Consider the following 23,256-nt stretch of genomic DNA (forward strand, 5'->3'; position numbering starts at 1 on the left):
CATTTAGATCCAGCTACACCGTGGGATAAATGTGTATGCAGTTTGTTGATAATCCCCCAAGCAGTTTAGCATGAGTGGTGATAACAAACTTGCGAACGGACAGACGGACGACAGACGAAAGACAGACGATGGACGACGGACAAAAGACCATCTCATAAGCTCCAGTGGTCTATGACCAGGAGAACTAAAATATATAGTGAATCTAAAATGTGCTTATAGTATGTGAAGCTTAAGAGTTTGTTTTGTATGAGGGACATGGAATAAAACTGAAGTATTTTCATTACTTTTGAAATAAATGGGTTGCACATGGCACATATGTGGTTGGAAAATATGTTTGGAACATTAATCCATAGTTTATTTAAAAGAATATGTGATATTTCATATTGGAAGCAAGCACATTCAATAAATGACATTTTCTAGTATTTTCACTGGTGTAACATCGTTTATTTTAACAATTCATTGCAAATAATGTTTACTTTTTTAGTTTAATTTACTATGCTCTTATATTAAAAGTATTTGGACTAAATAATTTTCGATAAGCATGTGATACTTAAAGAATTTAATTAAATTGTATAAAAGGGACTGAATTACAAAAAAAAACAAAACAGGGGATAGTTTTGGATAGGCAATAAATAAATGACCTCTGAACACCATACCATTTTCGACATCAACGCACACTGCAAAATCTTTGTGGGAATTCTGGGAAAATGTGATCACATCACCAAGACTCAACTCATTTTGTATCATATCGTTATGTTGTCTTGTTATCATGGGAGGGTCACTAGTCCTCATTGGTTCTGAAAAATATTATCAGAATTACTTGTCTTAAATACCTTCTAAGTGAATGAGCATTAAAAAGTTCAATCTAAAACAATCTATATTAAATAAGGCCAACGCAAATGTTGGCGTCCATCATGGACAAACTGAAAGAAACATCATAATCCATATTAACACTCATAGCCTTGAAAAAAAGAAAAAAGAAAAAAAAATAGTTGTAACTAGTTTCTACCCGAGCATTGAAATAATAAGCGTAAAATAACTATACTGGTGGAGGACGCTATTCATTATTCTTTCCTGACTTGGCTGATATTTCTTGGGTTGACACGTGAGACTTTTATATAGGTCTGCAATATCCAAACATCGGAATTGCACGAACTGTTTGCGTAAAGGTTTCTCTTTGTTAAGAACTTGTTTAAGTAAATATTATATCATGTTTGTACAAATTAACTAATCTAATCATGTCAGGGTAACAAACAATCATACACGAATGTGTTTGCAAATTATGTAGTAATTGATCATGCAAGAATAACGATCATGACTAGCGAGATATATTTGATACTGTTGTTATGACACAGTCTATTGCAGCAAAGGCATAAACCTGACATGTCACTTTAAATGATCTGGATGCAATAAATGTCCTTTTATGTTATGTTCTTTTCCTTCTAATGCTTGCACAATGTGTGTAGAAATGTATTTGTATTCTGTGTGTGTAAGTTAGAACAGGATATTGACATGATAAAGCCATACATGTGCACATTAGATATTAGGTTTACTTTATGTACCACTGTAGAGCCAAAAGGGAAATCCTCGGTTCAATAGGTTTAACAATGAAGGTATTTGTTACATGTGGTTGACATTGGTTTTCTTTACATCGTAACATTGCTCAAGCTGTCCTCAAAATATTACGATATAGAGCCAAAGTTTATAGAAAAACACGGGAGTCAGCATTATCCCGTAGGTTTACATGGAAATGACACTACAGAGCAAAACAGGGGATCCTGTTTTAACTTAGGAATTGTTATATGCTTTTTCAATGTTGAAAAGTGTATGGAGTCGATTTGGAAATGCAATGTTAATTTTTTTATCTTCAATCCAATACACACGTTTACTATCCAAACACAAACCTCACTATCCAGCACCCACTTGTTGATTACACTCCAAACAATACATCCCACCATCCAGCAACATGTGTTTGATTACAATCTAACATCTACCACACTATCCAGCACCCGCTTTTGTTGAATACTATCCAAGAGATACACGCAATGTGTAAGGGTGTTTACGCACGTACACTATACGTTCATTCATAGACGTTATCGTACAAGAGGGGTAGGAAGTAAAAGAAAGACAGACATACTGCCAATACAAAGAAAGGTAGGAAGTGTTTACAGACACACTATTATATCCACACACAAATACTATAGCATACCCACACATATACTATCAAAAACGAATATGTAAAGAGGTTTAAAGTTTTAGTTTTTTGTGGGTAAAGACATAGACTTACGTAAACAAGCACACAAACACAAATATTTGGCACATGATATTAATACATATGTTTTCTAGCGATCTGGGTGACCCTGAAATAGGCCGTTGAGTTTATAATACCACTCCTTCAGCAGTGATTACATTTTATGGGTCGGACAACGTAGGCTGCACATCTTTGCCCTCAGGTTATTCCATTCTAAGAATCTTCCACGGTATCTTGGTGGAAAAGAAAGACATAGAACAAGGTCCGACGGCCTCTTTCTCTTAGTTATCCTCCGCTAGATCTGGGTCAAATTGGTTTTGATGTGCTGATAGTCCCGTTGTCTCTTCTCCTGCTCCTCGACCCTTCTCTTATCCACCACGCCTATTTGATCTTCCGCATGTCTTCATCCATCACCTCTCTGATGAACTCTTTATCAATTGTCAGAGGGGTGATTTCCTTCTTCATGTGCCTCTTGCAGTGGTTGCACTCTTTCTCCTCCTTCCGACTCAGAAAATGCTGAACGTTGCACGATAGTGACAGTATTCTGTCGTTCTTCTTTTTCAGACGGTCAACGATGAATTGTAAAACTGCTGAACTCGCCGATTTATATGTTTCAAGCACGGAATTGAAAGAAAAAACCTTTCCCTTATACATACAATAATTATCACATATAATAAAAATGGAGCACATATTGCTTCGATACAAAAGAAACAAGTTTTGTCTAATTTTGTTTCCATTGGTGTACACAAGGTAAGGAAAGGCTTATAGACATACACAATTTATAAGGGATCGGGCTTCACATTTTGATTGTTTGGGGATACAGACAAAAACAAACGCAATTTCTTGGGTAAATTAATTAGTACCTTTCTTTTATAGAAATCTGTCTGGCCCTGTTTTGGTAAGTGGTCATGGCTTTTGTCTATGACGACGATCACGTTTTACCATCGGCCTCACAACAGCACAGGTCAAATTTCAGCGGAGAACGAGAAATCCTCCGTCTCAGTTGTGTATTCTACTTCTTGTTGTAGTTATTGTTGCTGCTGTAGCTGTTGCTATCTCTGCCGCTGTCTGTCTCTCCTCCCAGTCTTCATTTTTGCTTTAATGATTTCTTCGCACAGGACATCTTATACCAAGTCCTGCGACATTATTTTAAGATAACGTTCTTTCTATCCGTTCCGCTCTGTATCAGGTGCTACCTGATCCAGTATATGTGAACCATGGCTTAACTCAATTTAGCGATCACGTTCATTTTTAAGAGTCAGTGATGGTTGGAAATACTATTCATTTGTTCATGGATTAAGGTCGTGTATGGCCATTTGGCTTGTATGCACCTATTTCTTAATTATTCGTCGAGTGGAAAACGGTAGCCACCGCTGGACGAGTTTACGCACCTGCCGCTTGCAAGCACGCACTTTGGGGGATTAGAAAATTGTGTACACTGCACATTATTGTTTGTAGAATTCGACCTATTCAAATGGGAAGTCCCAATTGGACGACTTAGGGTATGCACCGCATACTTCTAGCATGTTTGGATGATGGAAAGAAGCCCGGCTTGAGTCCCCGAGCGTCAGGGGAAAATTAGATGTTCTATACTTCCAATTCTTCCCAGGTATTTAATTTAGGGCTATTCCTTATCACCAATTGTGTTTATGTCACTTATTGCAATTAAGATTACGCTAACAGGTTATGAATTATCCTATTCTGTGTTATGCTATGTTAGAACTTAATGACTTAGTGAAGATATATGTTCAGAAAAGACGATAAGCCAATAGTTGGTCTGTATCACCAATTATTTGTGTGGTCTTAACTGGATAATATTCAGGTAATCTTTTCGACCGGTTGATGAAAAGATCTTGGTTGTGTAGTCTTTGAGGTTTTATCGAAAATGGTTTTCGAGCTAAAATGAGAACCCTTATGCAATTAAGCACTTTTGTTAGCCCTTAAGTTTTCAATGTGATGACGTACTCCTTTCCTGTCCTCTCACAGCCCACCTAGTCCCACTGCCATTGTTTGGTCGCGTAGATATGTTTATACCATTTGCTTGGATGTAGACGGAGGCGGTTGCTTAGCTGTAGTCTTCTTCGTCTCCGTTGGACTTAATGCAGTCTATTTTGTCGGAGTCCATTGATTTGTGCTCTCCGACTGTGGCGCTGCTGTTGCACGTGACTGTTGAAGTAGGGGTTTTCTGTATCGGCCTCTTTATTCCTGTTCAACTCTTGGTCCTCTTTTCTGTTGGTTTCTTCTTTCTTCTCTTCGTCTTCCCTCCCCGGCCTTGCCCCTTGCTGTCTTGCGGGGGTCCCTTCCACAACTTGACTCTAAGTGCAATTGTTTTTGTTGTTGGGCATGGAGGTGTTGATGACTTGGATGTAGCGGGAGGAGCACACGGCATCGGTCGAGTCTACGCTATGCAGGAACGATTTCTCTGTCTTGCCTCCATTTCTCCTACCTTTTCCTGTCGTCTGGGGGGGGGGGGGCTGTCTCTCTCGTTGTTGAATTCTTCGTCGCAAATATGCAGAAATGTAGTTCTTTTTGCCTGGGCCCGTAAACATCAAACTGATTCTATGTTAAGACCATATTCGATATGTGTGTTAAGGCCTAAGATTTTGATTGCATCCAGGGCGCAGGCAACACGTAGTATTAAGTAGCTGGAGATCGAATCAATTATTCTTACGCAGGTAAGAATAATTGATTCGATCTCCAGCTGCTTAATTAATACTACGTGTTGCTTCTTCCTCTCTTAATTGATGACTGGAAACACTCAATCAATAAAACTTGATTTATAGCCAGCTGAGCCCGTAGGGCATGTGCTACATGTTTAGTCCAACAATGTGTGATAATTACTTGATAGTGAGGGAGGAGAAAGAGCCTCATGCCTCGCGCATTGATGCACACAAAGTATGCTGGTTAGTTGTGTCGAGTTTCGGGCAATGAAGCCCCAGGCAACAATGTTAGAATTTGAGATGAGTGGGAATTGATAACACACACGCACTCATCAAGATAAAGTCTCTGTATTTTGCTTAAGACGCTCGGTGGGGATTCATACATCACTCAAGACTCTACCCCGGTTCCGTGCGTACACGCTCTTCAGGGCGTTTGGTTACTAGACTAATGAGAATCGGTCCACGCATTCGTTTTTGGTTGTCCGAGAATGGAAGCGTGAGAAACTGCTCAGCTGGGGCTGCAAACATCGACCGGAACGTTAGCTGAAACGCCAATAGGTGTCGTACTGACTTAGCAGTTAATAATGTCCTATTTCAAAATTGAGAAATTTAGGTGCATGTGTATACAAATGTATGTACATGATGTATTAAAGTCCTAATACGAAATAAATTATAGGTCTAGGTGACCAAATACTTTTGGCAGACCAGATAGAGAATATTGGAGTTCTGATTTTTGAGAGGGGGATAAAGGACCTTGTATGTATTGTAGAGTTCTATCGATTCGAGTTTTCAAGCCAAAATAAAACATCTTGTGGTAATGGCAATTGGTAAGAGACCTTAAACGGGCTTTTAAGCTGTTAATCCAGTTCGAAGATCGTGCAGTAACGCTCAGGTTTGACAAACTAGTCTTAGTCGATCATTGGTTCCGTTTGGATCGAGTACGTTAGCAATTCTCATCTTAGTTAGATCTTCGAGGGCCAACATTTATTGCTATCTAGGTCATTTAATCCGTGATTCCCAACTAATCTGAAGCTTAATAATGATGCCAGTATAAGTGGATAAACTGTATAGGTCTTTCCCATGAATCTAACATCATTAGTTGCCTTGGGACATTTTGCTTTGACGCTCGTTCCTTCTTTATACCCTCGCATTAGCATTGCGTGATCCTCTACGTGTTGTATTGCGGGCTTCTTTTCATTGAAAAGATTACTCCCCAGAAGACCCAGTTTGCATGCTTCCTCTTGAATATATTCTAAGGCTTCTTGGATTAGTTCGAATCCCGCCTCATCATTAAGGTCGTCTTCTTTATGGTTATGTGGGGGTTCCGCAACTTGGGGTTGTGGTTATGTTGTTCGTTGCTGTTCTTTCTGTTACTATTGCTTTTGTGTACCGCCTCCTGTTTCCTCCATGGTGTTCTTTTTCCTCTCGCTTCTCCCCGTCTTTCCTTGGTCGTCTGCTGGGCTGTTTTAGTTCTTGTCATTGTTGGTATTGGAGGTTGTGCTGACGATGGTAACTCCTCTGGATGTGGAGATTTTGCAGACAGGGGTTCCTTGTTGATGGATGTACTCGTAGTCTCCTTTGGTTGACTCGGCGGTTTATGTATTCCTTCTTGTCTTGATCTCCTTTTTTTCTTGTGTTCTTTACAAGGGTAGCACTCTGTTCCTGAGCTCACAATATTCAATACTAAGCGATTGTCAGGCCATGAGCTTTCAATGAACTAAGGGCGAGAGCGTGGATCATTTCCGTCACTGGCTCCATGTTGCCGCTTATGTGTTGCTGCCTACTATATTCTCCGTCGACTGAATGAATGGAAACACTGGTGAACACGCCGTTTTGTAGTGGAGAAGCACGGATGTGGCGAAAATAATACCTTCTATTCAGTACGCGGAGGTGAAGAAAAACATGATCAAGATCTATAGAGAGAAATGTGAAAGAGCATGTCAATAAATTTGTTTTAAATTAAAAAAAAGACAACACAAAATTTATTTCAGAGCCAACATTGTTAATAATAAGAAAAAGCTTCTCTAATTCAAAACAGGATTACAAATATATAAAAATTAATGATGGAAGAATTTACAGGTCTGACTACGACTTCCAATGATCTAAGGCGCTGTTATCGTGACATCGTTGGACACTTCATTTCTGACCTAAGGAAATAAGATAGCCATACTGTTCACAAAACCATCCTTCTATTTTATCATCATTTCTATAGCACTCACTACCAAACTACTCACTAAATATTCTAAGGGAAATCCAAGTCTGCGTTGATGAAGAAAATACAATATAGTCCGCACACCATTTATTCTTATCCCTGTACATCACGCCCCCTCCCATCATTGAATCTAATCGATTTAGTATTTATTGTCATAAAGTCAACGAAAGGGTAATCCCTAAGAATCAAAATATTCTACACTGTGATTGTTGAGAAAGTAATCGGTTACCCAGAGGGTTCCTGGACGAAGAATGTCGGCTGTGTTGATGACAAAGATTTGAACATATTTAGGTTTTCGATGGGGTAGTTCATCTTTTGCGGACACCACAGGATTCCAAGAAACTGTGTACGAACTGTGATTCAGAAGGTAATGAAGAGCCCATGTAGCCATTCTTGTTTTCACAGCTAATGATGAATTATGAGGTCACACTTCACTTTTACCTTAAAAGGTTATGTCAAGTAAGTCGATGAACAACGGGTAGTCTCTCTTCTCTGTAGCAAGAGAGCGTCGATGAGTGTGATCTCCAGAGACGTAAATGGAGGTATGGAATGATCACACAAGTCTTTATGCCACTTTCTCAAAATCTTTTCATCCGAGATAGGAGTCCATGCCACTGCCAGATACTCTGCCAACGATTCTTCTTCACTCCTCATGAAAGATTTTTCGTGTTGTTTCTGACAAGGATGAACGAATTTGCATCGATGACAATGGTCTCTAGCCAGGCCTGCAATTCGTTTTCGCAAGGCACTAGCAAAACATGGAACTAAATGTTGCCTTATTCAGGCCATCTTGACATAATGACTATTTTTTACTTCTTGTTCTGAATCAAAATCATTTTCATCGCACATCTCTACAGGTTCTTTATGTTCCATCCTTTCATTCTGATAGTAAAGAATCACTTCTCTCAAACTGTTGTTTTCTAGAGCGTGTCAAATTCTGCATACAAGATGACGTTCGTTTTATTTAACAGCTATTGCAAACTGACGTTCCACCCGACGTTGGTCCGATTTTATAGAATGGAAATGTTGTTTGTTGCTGACTTGATCTGGAGTGAAATCAAGACCCCCAAAAGCACACACTCCTGTGTGTCATAGGTCGTATAAAAGAACATGTCCGCTGTTAGTAACTAGCGGCCCCTTGGCTTCAAAAATATGTCAAGTAAGATCTGAAGTAATTGTTCAGAGCAAAGTTAGATTTAAAAGGTCTGGTACACAACTCATGGTCATCTCGAGTGACTTCTATCTTGAAGACATTGAAAGGTTGGAAATCAAAACAGAGAGCGCTTCTCGTCACATGAGTATATATTCATTCAACCTTCAGATTGTGAAGAAGTTGGAAGCGTCAACACAGATATCCCTTCGTGTCAGAGCATTGCAGAGAGTCATTTGAAGTATACTGCAATTAAGCCCAAGGGATACTACACTCGAAATAAAAGTCAAGATACCATCTTTAACTGCCAAGAGAAAGGACACTGGGCTTCAGAGCGTCATATGAAAAAAGAGAACAAGCAGGAGAAGCAGAAGGATTAAAAATGTCCACAAATTCAAACTAAAGAGAAATACGGGATAAAAGAGAGACAAAGGTAATGATTCCTGTTATCATTGTCAAGAAAAGGGACATATGGTCTTCAGATTGCCCTAAGAGAAAAGTGAACGAGCAGGAGGATGAGCTTTCGTCATAAACAGAAGACCTGCTGCTGCTGCTGTGTGGCTGCTTTGGTAGTGGTAGTAAAAACTGGAATCGCAGTGGCAGTGAGAGTTAAAGCAGCGATGGACGGTTTAGACATTTTGGCATGTGAAGGTCTCTGTATCTTAACATGAGCTGAATGGGTCTGATACATTTTGTCTCAGTTACCTTCAATCCGCCTAAATGCCTCGTACCAAAACTCAAAAATATTGTTTTAACTCCATTCCTTCTGTTTAGTGTTAAAACCTTTCCTATCCTCTTCCTCTGCTTTTCGTTGTTTTCCTTTATTGCTGTTGTTGAATAAATACTTCTGCTTATTTTTGCTGCTACACAAAATTTTCCAGTTCTTTTTTTCTGTCTCTTTCAGAAAATATCTACCAACAGTGATGATGGAGATGGAAGTGACAGAAGTACTAGCACCGCAGGCAAACGATATTGCGGAGACGACAGAAAATCAGCCCAAGTTAAATTGAAGTCACCGTCTTCTGGAAGAAGAATACTGGCTACAGCCATAGTAGTATCCTTAATCATGGTACTATCGCACAGAGAATATGATATATTCTCAGCAGGTGCACATTATTTTCATGTTATCAGCCATAGATATGGCACATGAATTGTTCGTGTGCCTATATATTAAAAGTGACGTCACACGTCCGCTCTCTTCCGATTGGAAGAGAGACCCCACGCTATAACTGAATTATGCAACACACATTTTGATTAGTGAAACATTTCGATCCGTTTTGATTCGGTCCTAAGCTGTATGTACAAGAGCATTCTCCATTTGGTGTCACTTTTTCTCAGGACATTCATGCAAGATGTAGACTAACGTAGAGTATTCAACTATCGTTTCGGTCATGCTGTTTTACCCGGAATACTCGCAGACACAACGATAAGGAAGAGAAGAGTGTATGTGGAGATGCAAGGGTGTCTGAAGCGGGTATTAGACTACGAACCTGCCGTGAGACTAAGTTGAAGAAAAAGGAGACCATTGAAGCGATGCCAATTGGAATAACTAAATTTGGTAAGAAAACCCAAAAGATCTTTTCAGATATCTAGAAAAGATATCTAGAAAAGATACAAATAGTGATCATATTTGCCAAAAAATTATGTTTGTGTATATTTTATCTGTGTCTATCTTCTGTGTATCTTTTTGTTTCTCCACAAATACGAAGATTTCAAGCCATGTACAAATTCTCTTGTCATAGTATGTGAAAGAGGGTATAATAGTGTGTCTTTAAAGCACTTCCTACCTTAGTGTGAGATAGTATGTTTGTGCATATGTAAGGATAATATGTGTGCATAAACACTCCTAGCCTTTTCGTTGGATAGTAGTAGTGTATATTTGGATAGTAATCAAAATGCGGTTGCTGGTTAGTACGAGGATTGTGATGGATTTTAATGGAAAGTGTGCGCTGGATTGTGAAGTGTGTTTGGATTGTAATAGAAGAAAACAACCTTTGTTGGATTTTAGAATTGTGCGTTGGATTGTAAAGGTATGTATAGGATCGTGTATAAAAAAAATTCCAATACGGCTCTATACATTTTTCAACATGGAAACGGCCTATAACAATACCCAAGTCAACATAGGATTTCAAATATGGTCCTCTAGTGTCACTGACACGTAAAACTACAAACAAGTGCTGATTCCCGTATGGATCTATAAACTCTGACTCTATCTATATCGATATAATTCGAGGTCAACTCGAGCGATATTACAATTAACCCAATTTGTGTTCAACCACCTCTAACAACGTGACCATGTATCTTCAACAGTAAACTTATAAATAATTTTAACAGACTATTTTCTTTTTGTCTTGTCACTCGTTTCTACTCACGACATGTATATATCCTCTATGTGCTATAAAATAACAGACCTTGAAATGATATTCGAGAAACTTAATAAACAATATATATTGTTTAAGTTTGTACACGAAGGCACCAGTATCTAAATGATATCTGCCCTAGAAGTGTTTCAGTCACTTAAATCATATGATATATTGAAGAACATGATGCTCGTGAAATCAGGAAGATCCCTCTTCTCAGTCTTGTTCATATTTATTTTGAATCAATTTAAATTATTCTTGGCACTAATAACTTTGCTTTGTTTATGTTTTTATATGCCGGGGATTGTTTCCAAAGGATCAAGGCGCACATTAAATAAGTCGCATGTATTTTGTTGAAAATGTGCCCCAAGTTAAATACTAACAAAAGAAAACTCAGAAAAATGAATATGCAGGAAAACGACAGCTTGTTTAATATTGAAGACTTGTAACTTCGAAGCTAACGACTCGTTAAATAATGGTGCAGAATTTTACAGGAGTGTGTCATAGTTGTAACAAAAAATGTATTAATACACATACTATGTTTGTTTTAATATAACTTGCTTACTAAGTTTGAAAATGTTTCTTTTCTGGCCATATACCTGAGTGTACCGAAAGATTTCAAAATAGAGCTGCATTGAATCTCATTCCTTACGAACTGGAACAGGCAAGTATGGAAAAAACATAATCAATAGAAGCCTAACTCGCTCAATGACAATTTAATTAGCTGCCAGTTACGTGATATATTAAGATTATAAAACATTATTATTCGAAAGACCATCAACGGGTTAATATTTTGACTTGTTGAAAAGCGAGTAAAATAAAATGTCGTTTAATATACAAACAAAATGTATATTTAACATCCACGTTAAGTTAAGGGACTCAATGACAGCTTCATAAATTAAATATTATGCGTATTATATATCGATTTTCCATAATACCATTCTCAAAATATTATATTTGGATCATGATGATTTCATCAATTTTATATGAATTTATAACGTGTACCTATTTTTCATAATATATTATAACTATTATCTATAAGCATAAGCATAAAGCATATCGAACCTTGCTATTCGTTATCCATTTAAATGTTTTCGTATCTGAATACAATGGAATTAACGATCGAGTTCTAACAATGAACGACAAAATGTACAAGTGATATGACTTTATTAGTTTGAACTACTCTCATAATCTCCCAACCCTTTGTATCCACCCTCCTTTCCTTCCAATATAAGGGTTTCAGATGAGTGTATCCATATGAGGAAAAGTCATTTCTAACTATGAAGAAACTGATGGTAGGCATGGGCCTGCTCATGATCCAATTATTTTTTTTAATGTTTTCGTGTGATTTTCTTCAGTATTTTTCTTAGTACAGAAAGGTTGGAATCTCTGTCTATCTCTGTCTCTGTCTCTGTCTGTCCGTCTGTCTGTCTGTCTATGTCTGTCTCTCTGTCTGTCTGTCTGTCTCTCTCTCTCTCTCTCTCTATATATATATATATATAGATAATGTGATAGGCATATGCTGAAGTACTCGAAGTTTACGCTCGTTTCATGTTGGTAAATAGCTTTGGGCTCTATCAGTGCGTGTTGTGTATTTTATATAAATGTTTTATAAAGCACAAGAACAAATAGTAACATAGCATCTTCCCAACCACGTTTCATTACTTTTCTGTGCTCTATAGCTTTAACGTGTTCGCTCATGTCCCGTCTTATATGCATAGCCTGATTATTTGCGTATAATTAGATTGGAATCACGTTTTAAAGGCATATTATTTGTTTCTACTTTAATAATAATAATAATAATAATAATAATAATAATAATAATACAAATTAGAGTTATTATATAAAAACGTACTACAGTAGACGTTTCTCCTATCGGCTCTACTAATAATACATCTTCTACTAATAATACAGCTTCTACTGATAAGAAATTTATCAAATGAGAAAGAGAAACAAAATATAATCTAATTGTTTTTATCATTGAGTGTTGTCCACGATATTATTATTAATGTCGCTCCAATCATTTATTTTAAAAGATCTCAGCATTAAAGTCACGACTATCATGGGGGTGAAGAGATACATGTAACACAATCCGTTGATAAGTCTTATTTATATAAAAAAACAAAAGAAGAGCAACAAAGGAAACCAATAAGTTACAGGCATTCGTTCATCTTATCAAGAAATCTCTCAGTTGTGATTGTCTTCACAAAATAAATACTTGGTAGATATATACACAACTTAGCAAAATGTCTTGTCTTCTACTCTCAAATATGCTCATTTTTTATATTTTATTGCTTGTGAATAAAAAAAAAAAACTGCTTCATGAAGTATATTAACTTCCATACCCCCAACGAAGCCCAACGCCTCTTCCTCTGTTCCCACTGGAAGGTTAAGAAAGTCATCTGCCTATAAAGATCAAAAGAAAAGTTTATAAACATTTAAAGGGAATCTTTTTGGACCTTTCAAGCAATTGTCAGACATAAATCATCATAAGTTATTGTATGTGCACTGTCTAATCTCAGATGGACGGGTTGTTGTGGAAGGTGGCCAACTCGCTGCGAGGCGGCAAGGCCAGAACAATACGTCCACGCAAAATATTATTCTACACATATACAATAATATGTTGATTATATCCTCAGTCAACAAATTTCTAAAAATTACAATTAGGAACATTATTCAAATAAATATGCTCTTTACTAAATTTCCCATAGAATAATTTTCATTCATAAAGGAGATTGATATATGTGGCAGATCGGATGATGTTATAATGTATAAAGTTAGAAGACATAATGTCAGGAGCTCGTCCTCATCTACCTGATGACAACATATACGGGAAATAGTGTTCAGTTGTCTGGGGGATAACTAGCATGATAAATAATAAACAATTGCGGTTTCTACGCTAAAAAACTGCAGTACTTGACAAATTCAATTTAACACTTCAATCATACAATGCAAAGCAACTTCACATCCGAAACATTACTTTCAACGCCATGATCCTGAAACGATCCTTGAAAAAATGCCAGCAGCATTTGGCTACATTATTCAAATTCCAATATAAGTTCACTGAACAATATACCTGCGACATCTAGTGACGTTATTATGACTGGTTTTGTATTTGTTGTGGAATGATCGGTTACATCTACATTTATATACGTACACAAATCCTGTGATAACAAACTTGCAAAGTCACAAGTATGATTTCTTTAGTAACGACTGCAGTGTTTTACGGTGAAGAACACTGAAGTCAGCATTGGGTTTTCCTTCCCATTTAACAAAAACAAATGCAGGCATATATGCATTCCAGCCAGCTGGAAACTACTAAAATCGTGTGCAGGTGTCATCACAATCTCTTTTATCTGCACAATATGGAAGAGCTTATTGCTAGGCCAGTGCCAAATATTCGCTTCGTATTTGCTTCGGACCCGAATAGTTTATTAATGATTATTTGTATTCGGCCGAATAGTATGATAAAGCCGAATACGAATAGTACAATTAGGTCAACCTTCGTGAACAACAGACTCATTGTAATCAGAAATGAGTACCTTTACCTTAATTCGTATCGACAACCAATTGAACACATTTCTGAATGAGCCTCGTATCTAGTGCCTTGGTGGCAGACTAAAGATGACAGGTTTCCTTTACTCCGTTCTTGTGCCCAACGTTATCTAGCAAGCGTCTCCAACAAGCACCCCAAGTGAACGTCCAATTCAGTGCTGACGGCAGCAACTTGTCAGACAACATATGATGTCTTCTGGCAGACATTGTTGAGAGACTCTTTTTTTACAGCTAATGTATTCTTCATTCAGCATTAACTCTTGGGCTCCTTTTGAAAATGTGAATCTTGCTATTCATTATTTAACGTATAAAGCATTATCAAGACGTTTAACTGTAGTACTTTTATATTTTGGCAATGCCTTAGTTACTTTGAACCTTCACGTGTTCGTTGTTAGTTACTTTATAATTAATTAAAATGTCATTTAACCTGCTGAAAAAATAAAATTGATTTTGTTTTGGAGCATTCAGTCATTATTCGTTTTCGTAATCGACCAAATAGTTAAAAACACATTTCGGTACAGCCCTTATTATTGCTATTCGAGAGAAGATATCATACCAGGCATCCCTTGTATGCATAAAGGAGATTACATAATGGTAATTCGTTATCTATTCTGTGTTTCAAGAATCCTTAATTGACCGAATGTCATTGTTTGCTTTCACGATATAGATGCTTTGGTTCTGGACAGTTTGAGCAAGTTACACACGTTAAGGAGGCGTGCTATGCTATTCTTCGGAACTGTATGCTATTTTATATCATAATAAACCTTTAAGAACATACGATGTGTTGATTAAAGCCTTTTATCCAGAGTTCATTCAGTATTGGTAAAAAATAGCATTGCTTTAAAATGCATTCTACGGAAGCGTCTTGAACTCATTCAGTTTGATAAAAGCAATTACCGATTCAAACTAGTCCAATGCCAGCACATAAAATTCTGGCTCGATGAAAAAAGAGAGAGTTCTCACGGTGTCTGTGCAGTTATAGATAGCCATCGCTGATAATAGTTTTGATTATGACATTGGCTCTGATTATTATTCAGTCTTTAAATGAATCAGAGTATGAAAGTGAATGAACAAACATTCTCCTGTTACGTACATTTCCGTTTATTTTCTTAATCCAACTGCAACATAATGATAGTCTTTCTGACGCCATTCCTGCACATAATGCTTACATTAATTATTTACAGGTTATGTGTATTGGTGTTAAAATTTTATTGAATTCTAAAACCTAGGAAAGTACATATGGTACCCTTTTTATGTCAAGTTAATATTACAAAAAAGGAAAAAAAAAGTTAGGTTTAGGTTCAGTTATTTCCTAAATTTCCAAAATTTTCAGTGTCAGCTCAGTTATAAACAAAGTTAGATGTACGAATAGTGCGCATTTGTCTCTAAAAATTAATGCAAATAAAACTAAATACACTAATAGTAACTTTATAAGTTTCATGGTACGGCAGTATTTTTAGTTATGTCCATAAGTTTCGCATTTGATGACGTCACTCGTGTTAAAAGGTACAAAAGATCCATATGCTTGATAGAGCAAATGATGTGAGTAAATCAAACTAAACTTAGGAATGCAAAACAGGATGATTTTTTCAATTTATGAGTAAGTCCACCCTATATTCTCAATCATTGGTTTGAACAAAAAGAACCAGATTTTTCTTAGAAAAATATTAGGTCCATAACTGTGTCGGATTGGCCACGTTCTCTGCCCCTAATACTCCATGCATATGCTTAGAATTTGCACACAGTATGCATATTTGCAAATGTGAAAATTTACATACGAATGTAGAAGGAAATCTGCAACACGTTAACAAGGGGTGTGAATATTTTGCATGCCATTAAGGACTTTTTAGGAGTAGAAGAAAACAAATAATTTTGCACGCATAAATTAGTCACAATAAGGATATAGCAGCAACATTTATGACAACGATGGTCGTTTTGATGTGAAGAAGTGTAATTTTATTGATAAAGTAATCTGAAATTATTGTATTATTATTATTATTATTATTATTAAGTTTTGGAGATTACTGTGAGTAAACATACATACACGTCCATTACAGTTTGCCATTTTCATGCACACAGGTGGACACAAACTACTTATTCATCATAACCTATATCTGCCTTAAAGTTCATGCTAGAACTTAGTCTTTTGTTGTCATATTAAGGTCCCCACCCACAAACACACATATACAACCACGCATACACTCCAGTTCACCTACCCCAAACACACATATAAGGATAGAGATCTGAAAGGCATGAGGAGGTGTAAACAGATGGCTAATAATTTAACATAACTTTGGTTTTATTTTACGTTTGCATCTATTTAATGTTAATGCAAGCGGAGATGAAACGTGATTTTAAATTGTCCACGTTTTTGTGATTGTTATACTGCCACCATAATTATCTGGAGAGCATAAATTGTTACTCATGTCTGTCCTTCAGTCCTTACACTCATAACTTTTCAAGGAATTTATGGACTAAAACCAAATTTAATCACGGACTTGACATTGTGAAACCCTTGGTCAGGTTTGGGTTTCAAACAGTTTTCTCTTCATATTATTCAGTCTAGGTACCCGTCAGCTTGGACGTTCGAGCAAAAGTATGTATGTGTGTGTGTGTGTGTGTGTGTGTGTGTGTGTGTGTGTGTGTGGGTGTGTGTGATTTGGATTTTTAACGTAGCTTTAACCATTTTTCAGTCATATCGCTCCGATGTCTGCAGTGTGGCAGTTTATAGTGATGTCTAGCACTGGGGCATCATGTCGTAGACATGTAGCATGATGTCCCACCCAGTCACATTATCTTGACACCAGGCCGACCAGTCCTAACACTAACCTCTTAATGCTGAACGCCAAACGAGGCAGCTGTTATCACCATTATTGTAAGTCTTTGGCATGACTCGGCCGGGGATCGAACCCACGACCTCCCACATATGAGGCGGACGCTCTAACCACTAGGCCACCGGAGAGGTCGTATAAGAAATTCATTAAAATACACACATGTATAAATATGTTATACGTTCACACGCTAGAATTCGCATTATGTGCAAATTATAATTCGCTTTACCTCTGGCGATAATTGTATATATTTGCACAGGTATGAAAATTGTACATGTGAACAGCGCGAAAAGATTGTCAAACAATGAACCGTATTCTAGCTCAAATTTAATTCTGATGTTGTATGTAAGATTATTTTATTTTATTTTCGCCAGGTATTCAATGACCCATAAATGCAAATTTAAGTTTACTATATTATATAGCAGCAGAGAGGGCGAACAACCTAATTGACTCACTCGTTACTCGCAAAAATAAGCCTTCCTGGAAATCACAAAAAATGATTGCAAACTGAGTGCCAAGTATGAGGCTTCACGCTCGTTGCTGGTATTAATTTAAAATTGTTATATCAAACAATGGTTCGTCCGCAATCTTATACTGCCCGGTTAGCTCGAGAGCGACTGGAAGCAATTAAGAAATTTCTCCCCGTGAGAGATTCTTTCAGAAAAAACCTACAAGAACGGCAAGAAGTCCAAATTGAATACACAAAAGGTACAGAACAGTTATTTAAACCTGTTACTAAAGTTACTGAAAAAGTCGTAACGGCTATTAGGGAGGATCTTCTTCCAGTATCAAAACAAACCGCTGAACAAACTGAAAAAATAGCAGCGAGAACTAAGAAAAAAAAAAGATTTTACGAGAACTTCCAACTGAAATAGCTGCAGCTCAACCTCCACTTGTCAATGAAGAAAGACTTGAAGGTATTGGCTAAATTCGTACTGAAGTCGCCTACGTGATAAAAGAACTTTCATCTAAACCTAAACCAATAAGAGAAAATATTGAATTAATTAAAAAAATTAACGAAGAGGCTATTAAGGATATTAAAAATACTAAAGAATGTGATTTGCCTGCAAAAACACTGTTTGGTGTGTATGATAAATCTAAAATGTTAAAACCCGGTTATGAAACCGTAAATGATGACAATTTTATAAAATGGATATATCGTGTATTTTACAATAAAAAACAAGTCAGACGTGATGATGTTAACTTCGATGCATTTGTTGAAGAAATAAAAAGACTTGACATAGAGTTTAATAAACAACTAGAACCTCCTCCACCTCTGCAACAGATAGAACAACAACAATCTTCTTCATCGCAGCAAAAGTTGATATCGGAACTTAAAAGGTCTGAAGAGCTACTTAAAAAAGCAAAAGAAGAAAGATCACCCTTAAGACTATTTAATAAAAGCGTGGAAACAACAACTGAGGAAGAAGGAGCAGCCAGAAGTGGTTTTGAAAGTGGCCTTGTTTGTCCTAACAACATCCTCGATGACGTACAACGACTCTAAGTTCTCATAGCACGGGCGCACGCAGGTAATAATTCTCCGAAAATAATTAATGAAGCCGCTGATATTTGTCAACGATTATTCACAGGTGGTATCATGGTTATTAGCATTTACCGAGAACTTATTGATGAAGTCGTTGATGATTACAGTGATTAGATAAATAGCAAGCAATAAGATGATCATACACAATAATCAACATGGACCTGTAATGGAAAGAACTGTAAACTCACGATTACCAATCTACAGAGCGATGTACGGCGATGGGCTTAGTGATATTGTTCAGGGATTATTCAGAAGGTTAGCTCCAAAAGTAGCGCCTGTTGCAAAACAATTGTCAATGAAAGCTATTGACGTTGCTCATGAAAAAGCTCCTCGTGCAATCGTCAATGTTGCTGGTAAGGCGTTCTCGGCAATCAAAGAAAGACTAGCACGATTAATAGGCAGACAGCAAGCGGTCCGACCACAATAAGTGAAATTACCAAGTTCTGAAGTTATGCCTGCAAATGTCTGTAAAATAATAAATCAAGCTGCAAAACAGAAACTGGCAGGGCTAGCAGATCGAGGACTCGGTGAAGCAGGGTATGATATTTCAAGTTTAATATCAGGAAGCGGAGTTTCCCGAAGAAGCTATTCACGTGTTAGACGAAAATAATTATAATAAAAATGTTTAAGCGCATATCCGACGCAGCATTATACATGGAAGTACTTCTCCTTAAGGACGAAAGTGTACGTGATTATCAATTTTATTCTTATAACTCACGCGTACCCAACGAACGAGAAAGAATTGAATTACAAGTCCACGATACAAGCAGATACATTTTACCCGCCGAAGCTTGTATTGAGGTAGAAGGAGAAATTATAAAAACAGATGATACTGTATATGCAAATGACGTACGAGTTGCCTTTGTCAACAATGGCATTATGGCGTTGTTTGATAGCGCTAGTTATTTGATTGATGGAGACAACATCGAAACGATTCAGCAAAATGCTGACTTTGCTACAACAATAATAGGACTAGCAAGATACGCTGATGATTATACAAAATCAGCAGGCCCCACAATGATGTTTATGAAAGACAATTCTGATTACCCAGACAGCAGACCGTATGATATAACAACGGCCAAGAAATTTTGCCACTAACGCTGACGCTGATGTGTGGCCGGTGGTTCATGGTAGTAATCAAGAATTAAACCTAGGATTTGCAACACGTCGATCAATGTTGGAAGGACCTCGTAGAAATTTTTCATGTGCAATTCCACTGTCGCATATCTTTGGATTTTGCAGAAACGTTAGACAAGTTATCTTTGGAGCTAAACACACAGTTGCTCTTGTGAGAAGGGATACCGACAACGACGCGTTCCGGAGACCTGTTGGTGATGCTGGTAAGGTAGTACTGTCAAAACATTCGTTGTGGATGCCGGTTATGACTCCATCGCTTGCTGAAGAACAGCGACTATTATCTTTTATGGACACAAGTGGTAGGTCTCTGTTGTCCTGGTTGACAACAACTACGGATAGTACCCAAATTAACATTAACGGGGAATTTACATATAGCATCACAAAAAAATGTTTATGCACCACGACATATATTTGTTGCTTTTCAGAATTATAATCGATTAAACTCGCAAACTCACTCCCATATGATATTTGACCGACTTGGTGTTACCGAGGTTTCTTTGCGGATAAACGAACAACAAGAACCAACAGTAAAAATACGACTGGCTTTTGAACAAAATCATGTAGCGCGTTTGTATCATCGGTTAATGATGTTTATGGGACGTGATCAAAACGTAGATACTGGATTACAGATCTCACAGCATGATTTTAGAACTCTGTATCCGATTTATTAATTTTCACTGGAGCATCTTGATTTATCCAAACAGTCTTCGTTGATATCAACTTTAACGCCAGAATAAATACAGATGGAGGTGTTAATTACAGAGTAATCGCGTTCGTACTTAGTGACAAAGCAATGTTACTTGAAGGTGGAAGTGGTCAAATGAGAGTTGATAATGCACCAGTGGAAAATCTTTAATCCACGTTATTTAGAACCACGAGTATTTTATAAAAATGTCAAATCAACATGCTAGTGTCAGCTTGACTCCTGGTCAGATCAAGAAGCTATAATCCGCGCCGGCAAAAAATGTGGGACCACAATAACGCTAAAGCACAATTAAATTACAGGCGGTGAAAATAATTTGTCGTTGACAGCGTGTCAACTTAAACATCTCAATGACGCTCAACAATCCAAGACTGGAATACGATTTAAACTTTCTGCTGGTGCTATCAACAACATGGTGAAAACGGGAGGAATATTCCCACTACTCGCAGCAATACCAGCGTTGATAGCTACTGCTGCTTCAGCTGTTGCAAAAGCTGCTGCGTTAGGGGCTGTTGGAACTGCTGCTAGAATGGCATTAAAAAGCAACGGGAAATGGATTAAGACGTCCAGGAACTTACCTGGGGAAAGGTCTAAGACTTCCAGGAACTCATCTAGGACGATTCGTTCAAGGAAAAGGTCTAAGACTTCAAGGAACTTGTTTACATTGAACTCACAATGGGGTTTTACACTAATGTCAAATTTTGATTTACTTGATGCGGTTAAACAACTCAAAATAAAAAAAACTTCAGAGGTTTTTTATGCGAGATCAATTACCACAACAACCAAACAACGATGAAACATATATTATTAATCTCGATTCACGTGATGGACCTGGAACTCATTGGGTATCATACGCGATTTACCCTCGTGGAATTGTTTATTTCGACTCACACGGGTTAGCTCCACCGCATGAATTTGTCAAGTATGTCACGCAGTAAACGAGTCTGGTTTGGTATTCAACGCTACCAACACAAAAATTAACCGATCCGCCAATATGCGATCGTGAAGCAATTGCGGTGCTCGAGTCTGTACCAAAGTCATCATTACCACCTCACAAAGCTGTGCATGAATATACAATTCAGCGTTGGAAATCTATGATTTGAAAAAACGAAGAAGAATAATGGTTGATATTTACGGAATCTCGCGTAGTGATATTAGTAAAAAAAAAATCTGAAATACATCTATCAAAATACGCGACCAAAGAAGATCTTAATGGTCTCATGAGCCTGGCTGGGGTTGACCGAGCTGAAGTTGTTTTTCAGGACAAATAAAGCAGGCTAAAAACCAGCAACATCAAATGGAATGATATAGTTCGACGAGTACTCTGTGCGGTCACGGATAACATCCCTGTGTTTACTGATGGCGGAAAATCAGAGATTCAAGTATATCGTGTACAACTATCAGAGATGAAATTGCAAGAAGTGTTGCTAATCAGTTGAAGAATACTGGTGACACAATGACAGGTGAACTTAGCATGATCGGAAACAAAATAGTAGTTTTAAGAGATCCAACATCTGACGAAGACGCGGCAACAAAAAGATATGTAGATGCCAACTAGATAATAAATTAGCTACGTTGCAAGCCGAGTATGACGTTCATGTAAATATGTTCATGAACACCCGTAGAAATTTTCATAAGCTCAATAAAACCGCAGACGATTTCTTTGGATCTCCGCTCACCGCTGACATGAAACTCTCTGATATCAAGACGAACATTGATACAATTAAGAAAATACTCGAATACATCGTAAGTGGAATTCCTGAGATCGTCAACAAAATTAATCTGATAAAATTCCTCATGGAGTAACTCCGGAACATATCACCAATAACGTATACACAGTGTCATTGTGATTCGTAACATAGTCACAGCAGAATAAAACTCCTCAAACTTACCGCAACAGTTACTGGTGTGTTTAGACTGTCTGTGTTCAGTGCTGAAAAATTTGAAATATTTACAACGTATCCCGTATGCCTGGCGCGATTCAACCGATAAGTTTTCCGGGGTTGTGTCTGTTGTGTTAAATAGCGGAACCGAAGAAATATTTATACTGGAAACAGCTGATAAGAAATTAACGGCAACATCTTACTGATGGTGTCTGGAATTTGTTGTTGAGACGCCTCAATTGGTTACTGCGTAAAATAATAATGGCGCTGACAAAGTCAAGAACAGCGTTAGGGACAGAGTCAATTGTTCAACAATATAGATATGATCAAGTACGTGAATGGCAATCAGCGTTAAAAACCATCATTGATAAGTACGCCGTAAAAGTAAAAAAATTACAAGCGGCGTGCAGTTGCCATTGATGTAGTTTATTCAGTGTAGACGTTAGTTGCGTTCACCGGTACAGTATTATCAGCGCTGACTCCGATAACAGTAGCATTAGCAACAGTATGTTTTTCATCATCAGCAGCAATTGCAGGTGTTTTTAATATTATCGCGAAAATGATATCCACGTGCACGAATACAAATTTGCACGATTATTCCACGCGTTTACATACGGCAACATCAGTATATTCTAAATTATCGTCGCTGATATCATCCAGCCTCGACGACACAAAAATATCAGATTTCGAATTTACCAACATGGTGAAGATATACAATGAAGTAATTGATTTGGAAAACCACTTTTTGAAAGAAAATGAAAAGAATAATGACCAAACTACTTCAGCAGATAGCAGCGAACACAGCACCGGTAAGAACAACAATGATATCGACAAGCTCAACAACCCCTGAATTCAGTATTAATTTTCCAACTGCGATTTCAGTAAAAGAAATCGCTCTTGCACAGTTGCGAGTATACCACAGTTGGCCAAATATCAGATCAAAATCAGTCGGTAGATTACAATTAAATAAT

General features: G+C 37.4%; 1 protein-coding gene across 5 annotated transcripts in view; it reads right to left on the reverse strand.

Annotated features, from left to right (window-relative positions):
- LOC149800879 (uncharacterized) overlaps positions 1 to 23,256 on the reverse strand; it is a 242,737-nt gene that overhangs the window by 122,604 nt on the left and 96,877 nt on the right. For all 5 annotated transcript variants that reach the window (XM_089954901.1, XM_089954904.1, XM_089954902.1 and 2 more), the window contains 2 exons: positions 12,979 to 13,039; positions 657 to 797 (listed from right to left, as the gene is read on the reverse strand). In XM_089954901.1, coding sequence (XP_089811027.1) covers positions 657 to 797; positions 12,979 to 13,039 — 202 coding nt within the window. The remainder of the gene's footprint in view (positions 1 to 656; positions 798 to 12,978; positions 13,040 to 23,256) is intronic.

The sequence above is a fragment of the Sinohyriopsis cumingii genome, chromosome 4 (genome assembly GCF_028554795.1).
Source record: "Sinohyriopsis cumingii isolate HCF-2022 chromosome 4, ASM2855479v2, whole genome shotgun sequence".
Lineage (NCBI taxonomy): Eukaryota > Metazoa > Mollusca > Bivalvia > Unionida > Unionidae > Sinohyriopsis > Sinohyriopsis cumingii.